Source organism: Olea europaea, chromosome 6 (genome assembly GCF_002742605.1).
Source record: "Olea europaea var. sylvestris chromosome 6, O_europaea_v1, whole genome shotgun sequence".
Lineage (NCBI taxonomy): Eukaryota > Viridiplantae > Streptophyta > Magnoliopsida > Lamiales > Oleaceae > Olea > Olea europaea.
The window spans coordinates 11,910,746-11,921,658 of NC_036242.1; the positions used below are offsets into that span (position 1 = coordinate 11,910,746).

Sequence of the window (10,913 nt, forward strand, 5' to 3'; positions counted from 1 at the left end):
AATATGAAAACTGGATGTTGGTATCAAATCAAGGACATGGAAAATCAGAAATATTGAATAATTATATTACAAAATTCGAAATACATCAATTTTCAGGATTTCATACTACTATAAAAGAATTCTGTCAACTAAGAGAGTGCTCCAACTGCATGTGAAAGAAGAAAACAATAATAGAGCACCTTTGACAAAGAAGAAAAAATGAAGTCGTATTGTGTAATGCATTTGAAAGAAGAAAAATAATAGAGAGACAAGTGTGCATTTGCTGATGTACTCAATGATGTAATAGAATTTTATAGACTTGTATAAATAGAAGCATTGTAATAGATAGGGAGCATCTTGAAATCAAAGTATTTTCTCTCAAATTGTAAGCTCGATTTGTAGGGGAGAATCAACATTTTTAAAACCAATTTTTTTTGGAAATCCCTTTGTGCCAAATAGAAGCCTTGTATAAATTCTGATAGGAATAAAATTCCAATATTTTGATATCAATATGAGTTTCTAAATCTTTTTTCTCATAGATTCTTGAAAGATCAAATAGAAAGTTTCATTCTTATTTTAGCAAAAAAATAGTTTTTTTTCAACAGAAGTCTAGAATTCTATTCTTTAGAATTAATACAGTGAGAGCAAGAAACTGAAATAATAAAGATTCTGTGAAGGCAGGAGGCCGTTGAAGGAAGCAGTTTACATATTCAGAGCTCAAAGGTCACTCGGTTCAAAGAATAAAAATCTAGATCAAATCTAAGGTAAAGCTATTAATTTTTTTCTAAAATTAGAATGAATTTTTTTAGATCTTAGAGAATCAAAGGGGATTAATTGCATGATTTGATGATTAGTTATATGATTAAATGCCAGAATATACAATTAAACGATTAGATAATTTATTAGAAAGAATGTTTGAAAAAATAAAAAATATATATTATCAATTAGAAAATATGGATGCATCTTCTGAAGAATATAATATATTAAATAATAAATGTGAACCATATGTTGCAGATTATTCCAATTTATTAGATTATAGAATGAAATTATATTCAAATATTCAAAATAGAGTAAATATAAGATAAAATATTTAAAAGATTATGATATATGTTGCAATATATAAAGAATCATTTCATTAAGGGCAATATAGACTTTTTCTTGAAAAGGAATAGTGATATGCCAAATAGAAAAATCCCCCACAAATGTTAGCTAATAATTTTGTATGAAGACAATACAGATTATATTGCACAACTCAAAGGAGACTATATCAAAGGTGACAGGACGGAACATATTTTTCCAAGATTCTATCATACAAATGAGTTTCAGAAAAATGGCGACATTGATATCTAACAAATTTGCTCAAGTGACAATGTGACCGATTTATTCATAAAAACACCGCCAACATCTACATTTAAGAAATTAGTTCATGAGATTGAGATGCGTCGATTCAAAAATTTTCAGTAACCAACATTAGGGTGAGTAGTTGTACACTTTTTCTTTAGCTTAGGTTTGTCCTATTGAGTTTTCCTAGCAAGGTTTTAATAAGGTAGCATTTATTTTTAATATTCCAAAATAACTGTGCTCTTTTTCCTTCTTTTTGATTTTTTTCCCATTGAGTTTTTATTAAACAATGTTTTAATAAGGCAGATATTTTATAATGTGTCATTCAAAGGGGAGTGTTGTAAAAGGTAAGTTTATTAGAGTTTAGAAGTGAATGACAATTATACCCCTGCGGCCCTAAAAATTATTATTATTGTATCCCTAATTCTGTTTTATAAATACAGGGTTTTGGTTCTTAATAAAATACACACAAGTCTACTGACTTCTCTTTTCTTCACTTTTATAACAGTTCTTTATTTTTTTTCTTTTTGTTTTATTTAAATAAAAGGGTATATTCGTCATTTGACAACTTTTAATTGGGAAAGTGGATGAAAATAATGATTTCTATAATAAAATGTGGAAATGCTAATAAATGAAAGGTGGGGACTTTTTGCACAGTAATAATAAAAATTAGGGACGTTTTGTATTAGCCCTTGTTTGAGCCACATTATATTCCTACGAATGCATTTTTGAATAGTATATTTATAGAAAATGTGATTGAAATGATATCAAATCACTATTTAAGAATGTATTTTTTTGAAAAAAATGTGGTTCAAACATAGCTTTAATTACCCAATGTATAATTATAGTTTTCTTTGAGAAATTATCTATGAGTTCCTCAGGCATGTTTGATATAGATTTTTTGAAAATAAAATTTGTGAAAACTGATTTTTTTTTTTTTTTAATACATAAAATTGTGCAGCCACAAAGTAGGAAAAAAGTCCTTAGAACCGATCAATAGCATGCAGTAATGCCTCATTTATGACTGGATGTTTGTGTTTCTCAAGTATAATTTTAATGCATTACTCCAATTTTTACTCCAATGCAAAATGAATTGCTTCAACGGTTCTTTGTCACACAGCATATGGCAATGTTCTTTTGTACTTCCGGGCCTCCGGCAACTTGAAAAATGAAAAAACAAGACTACCATTTTTTTTATAATATGACAAGCATGTGCACGTACCAATATATTCCATCCATAAACCCAACAGAATAAACCAATCTTCCAAGTTCCAAATAAACAAAAGAATCAGATACATAAGAACAATTTACACAAGGCAATCAAATTGATATTCAAATAAGACACCATAGCAGATTTTTTATTCAAGTACTCCTATCATATACTGAATTAAATGTCATGGTGGCCTGAGAAAAATTTCTTGTAGTGGACAATGTTGAATCCAAGTGCTCAGAGCCGAAAGATGTGTAACTGGAAGAGGTGTGATTGATATCAGGCATAGGCTTAGAGTTCGGTCTAACTTTCATGTCCATGATGTCAGAGATTAATCCCGGTCTTGTTATCTTAATATTGTCAAGATTCTTTTCACCGCTCAGCAATTGGACAATGGTTGACATAGATGGTCGAAGATTCGGAGAATCTTGAGTGCAAAGAAGACCGATCTTTAAGAATCTGCAAGCTTGTTCAGCATCAAAATCTCCATTTAATGATGTGTCTACCAGAGTTACCAGCTCTCTTCTCTGGTAGAGTCGCCATGTCTGCAGCAAAGTTTTCACAGCCTTTTAGGAGGTTGGCAATCAAAAAAGATCTTGAGATATGAAATAGACACAGTAAACTATCATTGACATTTTTGTTATTTCCGTCCATCTTCAAGATACAATCATTTTTAAAGTTCAATTAGGCCAATGGAGAAACTTGAAGCCTTGTGTATGGAGAACAAACAAGATTAATCAAACTCAATGACATCTAAACTTAAATTGAATAGGTACCATTAAAACTATAACAAAGAATCTAAAGCAAGCCTGGGGGAATCTTTGAAAGAAATGAACAGCATCCAAATGCCTCATGGAAATAAACCAGCAGTTAAAACATCCAAGTATACTCTACAGTTTGGCGTGACTGATGTTTGTAACCCTTGACCAAAACTAGAATACTACATTTTATGAGTTTACTGGTCATGAAATTAAAATTTATTACTACCACAACCACAAAGGTGCATCTAATTCAATACTGTGCACTGAAATTACCTTGACTTAATTTCGTAATATCTTCCACCTTCAAATATAGATTATTAGTTTTATTAACTTAATTTGTTACTAATTTATTCCTTTAGATATTTGTGCACTTCCGTATGTTCTTTTTTAATTTTTTGGGGGAGGTGAGGGGATGTCAGAAAAGCTAATGAAGAAACTTGGCCGCAGTATTATCGTTCTTATTCTATCTTTTGCCTCCGATCGTAACTCAAGAAATACTTTCCAACAGAACCTACTAGTAACTATGCAAATGGTAATACATAAACCATGAAACTGGTTTCAAAAAAATACACACCCTTTCAAGAATATACTGTTCATCAACGGGTAATTGCATGTTTGTGTTGCATCTCCCAGTGACTATTTCAATAAGAAGAACCCCGAAACTGTAAATATCAGCCTTACGTGTCAACTTGCCTACAATTGCATACTCTGGTGCCAAATAACCTCTGCAACAACAGACAGAGATATTCCACAATATGTTATATTTGGGATGTCATCAATTGAATAAAATATTAAGCCCCAGTTTGACCCCTATTTTAAGTATTTAGAATAGTGGATAGAAAATAGGCAAAAGTTTTGAATTTATGTGAAATTATTTTACGGGAGAATGTGTGGTTAAAAATAAGTTTTGAAAAAAAAAAGAGTTTTGAGAATAATGGGAATCAAACAGGCTAAATGTAATTTATTGGACCATAATATTCATCATCAACACGGAAACCATTAAATCATAATCTATCAAAAGCATACGAAATAACAGAGGAAAAGTGATTGAAATCTGAATCTAGAAGGCAATATGTTTTCAAATCAAATCCTTAATGAACTTCAAGGTTGTGATTTAAGGGGCAAATGCATGCTTCGAACAGTTAGAGAAGAATTTGCAACTTACATGGTTCCTGCCACACGTGTACTGACATGACTCATTTCAGGAGGGATGAGCCTTGCAAGACCGAAATCTGAAATTTTAGGTGTCAAATCTTTGTCGAGCAGAATATTGCTCGCTTTGATATCTCGGTGGACAATGTGTGGCTGCAATTCCTCATGAAGATAGGCGAGTCCCTTTGCAACTCCAATGCAAATTTTAACCCGTGTTCGCCAGCTAAACTGGATTCGGCTGTGACCCTTGCCTGAATCAGGATGTCAAAAGACCGTCAGAGTGAGAAGCAATCATCATAACAAACTCTTTTGGTGAGAAAAAGTTTATATATCACACGAGGTCCTAAGTTTGGTGTCTATTATCAGGGAGTCACATAAACACTAATCTTGGTGCCTGTTTCACTAAGCTTGGAAAGCATATATACAAGTAAATAACTATAATTTAAAATAAATATTATTTTTGTTAATCAAAGTTGGAAAAAAAAAAGTCATTTTGAAATTATACAATATCATACTGTTGAAACAAGTAACTATATTACTTATAAGCAGAAAAAGAAGCAATCTATCCAAACATGTTGGAACCTTTAGTTACTTTTTTCCCGACATCCTGAATTTGGGAGAGCGAATCTCTCCTTTTTGCAGGGAACAGAGCAGTGTTTTAACCAAACATGCCAGTAGTTCTCAATTTTTTCTTCATCTCATATTTGAACAACATTTTTATATATTAACAAAAATTAGAACAGCCAGTTACTAAAGACAATGCCAATAAAAAATAGGAAAGTAACAATACCAAGAAGCGTTTGTGCTAGGCTGTTATTCTCGAGATAAGGGTAAACAAGAATTCTTTGATTGTCTTCAACACAACAACCATAGAGCTTAACTAAATTTTCATGCTCTACATCCGAGATCAATTGAATCTCTGTCAAAAACTCTTTTACTCCTTGACTTGATTCCGTAGAAAGAACCTTTATTGCTGCTATCTGCCCAGTCCTAAGTTTTCCCTGCTTACATAAGAATTTTTTTTTAAAGAAACAGAAGTCAGTCTTCAAATTAAAAAATAATAACTAACTACGATTATGTACAAGGAAAAAGAAAAAGGTGAAGAGAAACTCTGGTTACCTTATAAACCGAACCAAATCCTCCTTCCCCAATTTTATTGATTTGACTAAAATCATTAGTAGCAGTTCTCAGTTCCTTGTAGGAGTACAGAGTAACATTGTGTATTCCAGAGAGCTCTGTTTGTAATTCAACTTTGTTAGGATTGTCTATGTAGAACAAATAGGTTGATAGAAATAGGATTCATGCATAGCTTGTTCAAGCGTTTGCAGAGGATGCTCAAGAAGAATATACAGATATAATGTTGTCTATTTCAAAAGTTTGGCCACTTTCATCTAGATATAAAATTTAGGGTTTACCATTATTGAGCTCAGGTGAACGACTCGTAGCAGATTCCAATTTTCTACCACATAAGAAAGGCAAGCAAGTCATAACTGTAAAATCTACCACTGGTTCTCGCCACTAAAACTACACGCAGAATGCTTCAATGGGAAAGAATGCGCAACCTGCCAAATCAGATCATTTTATTTAATAAAACCCTATTTAATTTGGTCTGCATTTAAGAAAAGATTGTGGAAGAATGCGTTAGTATAACATTGTGAATTGAACCTTGTGCTCATTGAGTAAAGCAACCTCAGCAATAGTTTACATAAGTAAATGGATAATCACACCACAATTAGGTTGGTAAAGATCCATGTTTGCTAACACGGTGTTAGAGTCGGGTCAGCTGGATATCAGATACACATCCCTTCAAAGGGCTTCTATGACTATATGTCTGTTGATTGATATATGCAGTTAAAATGCCAACATCCTAGAAATGGGTTTCAGCACCTATGATGTAGAACAAAGTTTCAAAGGGAAAATGCACGAAAGCATAAATCTTTTCTGAGAAGGGACTGATTTTCAGGTGACAAAAACAAGCATTGAAAGATCTTTCCCCGAAGGCAAAAAAAAAAAAAGGCAAAAAACTTCAGCTTCAACATATAAGTGGTTTAATTAATCTAGTCCAACAGTTCTTCCCGTTCCTCAATTACTTGTACAAAGATCAGAAGGCAAAGGTTCGTGCGACAACAATCGCAGCTGGGAAACTATAATTGTAAAGAGACAAGACAGAATTTTAGAATTAACAGGGAAAAATTAAAAACGAGAGAACATAACCATCATCCAATATGCTTCGTTTAATCATTTCAGCAGATCCATAAGACAAAAAATAACAAATAAAAAATTAAACCCCAGAATCATCTAATCGAAATAACATCAAAAAATTAAACATTTATACAACCAACAGTATCAAAATAACCTCGGATGAGAAAAATACATCAAAGTATCAGGAAATCAAGGAAAATTCTAGACAGAGATAGATGCAACTGTTGAGTTAGTAAAAATCAGGGTACGGCAGATACGAAAAAATCGTAGATCCTTGAATCCCTGACCAGATGAGTCTTCTTCGAAAGTGCGGAACCAAATGTGTAAGCTCTTGGAAATTTCACAAATACAAGTCATGGGTTTTTATTTCTTAAGTAATTTGTAGGTAATAATAACACCTCCTCCTGAAGAAGATTTGTATGAGAAAAATGGCAGTGGCCTTTGAGTTTTGACCCGTCTCCGGGCAAGTCGAGAAAAGTCAATGGCGCGTTTGCTAGCACGGCGTCGAAAATCCATCACTGGGTCTCTGTTCCTCCTTTCAAAGTTTTCCTCAATTAGCCCCCCTTTGGTCCCTATTTTTGGGAAATAAAAATGGATGGAATAGTATTTTTTTTTGAAAAATTAGTGGTTGAAAGAAAAAGAAAATTTTTCGATTTACGTGTAATATTATTTTATAGAAGATTATGTGGTTGAAAATAGGAGAGAGAAAAATGTAATATAATATAATGTAATTAAACGGGGGCCAAACGGGGGCTTATAAATGTTTGACGCAGGAATGATTACACCGTTAAGAAATTTGTGGCGGACAGAATACTGTATCCTCGTTAGTCTTGTCCTAAGTGGGGACATGTACCTGTTAGAAATTAAAATTAACTTTAATCAAATATTTCATCAGATTCCGAACTTTTCAAGAGAAATAAAATTAACAACTTTTATAAAAATCTACTAAAATTTTGATTTTAATCCACATTTCTATATATGTTTATATTTTTAAATGTATTGTTTTCCATTTTAATAATAAGAATGTATTTTGAAATAATAAATTGATGTAAATTAAGTGATTAAAAAAATAAGAAAAAATTTTAAATTTGCATTTAATATTATTTTATTGAATTAAAAACTCATTTTCAACCACACATTTTCATATAAAATAATTTTACACGTAAATAAAATTTTTTATTATATGTAATTTATAAGTATAATTTATCTAAACAAATTTTGAAAAGTGCAAAAATAAATATTACACAAGCAGTTTTGGAGCTCGGCTAAATTAGTCATCAATCATCGTCGTGCTATAATTTTAGAATAAGTAGGTTTAAAATAGTAGATTTCAAGCTTACAAATTGAAGATGTTATAGTTTATAAAATACTCTTAAAAATCATAGATTATGTAATTAAAATATTGATGGTGAAAACTTATAATTTATCTTCAAATTAAATGAAAAGAAACCGTGTGGAATAATTTGATGAAACAAGAGTTGACCTTAAAGTATGTTTGATAATCAATCATGGAACAAGTTGATCCATTGATGAAGCAAAACATTGTCCTAACTCCTAAAATTCTTTTAGAAGTTTCTATTTATGATTATTTTTTTACATATTTTAAATATTTATTTTAATCACTCATTTTATAAGATTCATAAATATGATCCACTTATTAATTATTCATTTCTAAAAAAGTTAAATTTTAACAAAATAAAATAACACTCAAACAAGGCCAATAAAAATTATTAAATATTGGTATATAAGACGTGGGAACAAAAAATAAAAATAAATATCCACTAGAAAAGTCTAAGGTCAATCCTCAACAATTAACGTGTCTCAAGCTTGCTGGCCATTAGAATGACATCCTCCTAATTCTAATCTTGAAATTGACACATTTTACATTTATTTTTGTTTGACTGAAGATAAGGAAAAATTAGAGAAAAAGAATAAAAGGTTGACGTCACTTTTGAAAAAATTGATTAATTATAGACAATCTAGACCATGTTTGATGCTCATTAAAACGAATTTTGGACGAAAATAAATTTTGAAATAGTGATTTTTTTCGGAGAATGTATGGTTTAGAAGTAGGGAAAAAATTTTGAATTTAAGTGTAAGATATTTTATTTTGAAAATATGTAGTTGAAAATATTTTATTTTATCATTATTAGTTTTTTTGAAAAGTTTTTGAAGAATAGTAGACAAATAGAGCTTTAGTGTCTTCATTTTATTCCGTACTAAAGCTAACATAAATATATTAAAGAGGAAATTACTAAAATAGTCAACTTTGCATTTGCAAAAAATGTCACTTTAAAAAAAAAAAAAATCAAGATTGTCAATTTTGGACTTTTTTGCCCCTCTTAAAAATTTAAATATCCTACACATTCTTGAATTGACAACATAAAAAGTTGTGTGTATATATATATATATATATATATATATATATAAGCAAAATTTATTAACTTTTCACATTCATTTTTATCTCTCTAGTCGTTTCTTTGCAAAATTTCTCTTTTCTTTCTTCTTTTTTATGTTTCTTCCCTCGATTCTTTGAAAATTATATGAAGTACAAGTTCTTGCATTAGAATCATGTTTATTATATCAATACAAAATGAAGAAGAATATCGTAGGTAAGGTTTCGAATATATGAGTTTCTTTAGATTGATTGAATATTTTGTTTCAAGATTTTTATTAATATTCATATTTTATTTTTATTTTTTGTCTTTCTCTTAGATTGCATAATCAATTTTGAGTTTCCTACATTTAGACTGCGAGTTAGATTGTTCTCTGTTTTGAGTTCGGCTTTGTTCAGAGTGTACATTTACAGGTAATTTGGATTTCTCCATTTTTTTGGGGTTTATATTTTTTTGGGCATTTTGATTTTTTCTAATTTTTTTGGGTATTATGTATAAATTTTTTTTTATATTTTTCTAAAAAAAACATTTCACATTCTATCAATTTTTTACTTTATATTTCTCTGAATTTATTTGGTTTGTGAAAGCTGATTATTGTATTATACTTGTCATTCCAGCCTACCTTATTTATTATATCTTTCTATGTTAGGCATGGGTATCGAATCTTCTAAGCGAAATGTTTAATTTGTCATAATGAAAGTTTGGACAGTTATGAATTCTCGACACAAGAACTTCTCGAAAGATCAGTTATGTAACCCATCTATCGCGATAAACTGTCATTCCCGACAATTCGTTTAAGTTATTCTCGACAGATGAGTTATCCTTCGATATAAACTGTCATTCTCGAAGTTAAAGGTAGTATTTCTCAAACATTATAGTTTGTTTTTTGATTTCTTATACGTGTGTTTAACATTAACATCTGAAAATTTCAAAATTTTAAATACACTCATCTCATTTCGTAATATGCAAACTAGAAATATTGAATTCATGTCCATTAGTATCGTAATTATTGTTTTCAATTAGATGGAGGATGCGTCAACCTGTGCTCCGATAATCATGAGGTCTATTGCCTAGTAAGAACTAAAAGAAAAGCCCAGAATCATCTAATCGAAATAACATCAAAAAATTAAACATTTATACAACCAACAGTATCAAAATAACCTCGGATGAGAAAAATACATCAAAGTATCAGGAAATCAAGGAAAATTCTAGAGAGAGATAGATGCAGCTGTTGAGTTAGTAAAAATCAGGGTACGGCAGATACGAAAAAATCGTAGATCCTTGAATCCCTGACCAGATGAGTCTTCGAAAGTGCGGAACCAAATGTAAACTCTTGGAAATTTCACAAATACAAGTCATGGGTTTTTATTTCTTAAGTAATTTGTAGGTAATAATAACAACTCCTCCTGAAGAAGATTTGTATGAGAAGCCTTTGAGTTTTGACCCGTCTTCGGGCAAGTTGAGAAAAGTCAATGGCGCGTTTGCTAGCACGGCGTCGAAAATCCATCACTGGGTCTCTGTTCCTCCTTTCAAAGTTTTCCTCAATTATAAATGTTTGACGCAGGAATGATTACACCGTTAAGAAATTTGTGGCGGACAGAATACTGTATCCTCGTTCGTCTTGTCCTAAGTGGGGACATGTACCCGTTAGAAATTAAAATTAACTTTAATCAAATATTTCATCAGATTCCGAACTTTTCAAGGGAAAAAAAATTAACAACTTTTATAAAAATCTATTAAAATTTTAATTTTAATCCACATTTCTATATATATTTATATTTTTAAATTTATTGTTTTCCTTTTTAATAATAAAAATACATTTTGGAATAATAAATTGATGTAAAATATGTGATTAAAAAAATAAAAAAAAGT

General features: G+C 30.6%; 1 protein-coding gene across 5 annotated transcripts; it reads right to left on the reverse strand.

Annotated features, from left to right (window-relative positions):
• Positions 1–2,533: 2,533 nt before the first annotated feature.
• On the reverse strand, positions 2,534–10,460 carry LOC111395851 (cold-responsive protein kinase 1-like). 5 transcript variants are annotated; one of them, XM_023022047.1, is made up of 7 exons: positions 10,221–10,460; positions 5,859–6,005; positions 5,563–5,678; positions 5,234–5,444; positions 4,457–4,694; positions 3,866–4,016; positions 2,534–3,075 (listed from the first exon to the last, which is right to left on the reverse strand). In XM_023022047.1, exons 2-7 carry the CDS (start codon positions 5,929–5,931, stop codon positions 2,683–2,685), a joined length of 1,182 nt encoding a protein of 393 aa, XP_022877815.1. In that variant the 5' UTR covers positions 5,932–6,005; positions 10,221–10,460; the 3' UTR covers positions 2,534–2,682. The 5 variants fall into 5 exon arrangements, with proteins under 5 accessions (XP_022877815.1, XP_022877813.1, XP_022877812.1 ...); XM_023022045.1 differs by lacking the exon at positions 10,221–10,460 and adding an exon at positions 6,933–7,175; XM_023022044.1 differs by lacking the exon at positions 10,221–10,460 and adding an exon at positions 6,800–7,175.
• Between the last annotated feature and the right edge of the window lie 453 nt (positions 10,461–10,913).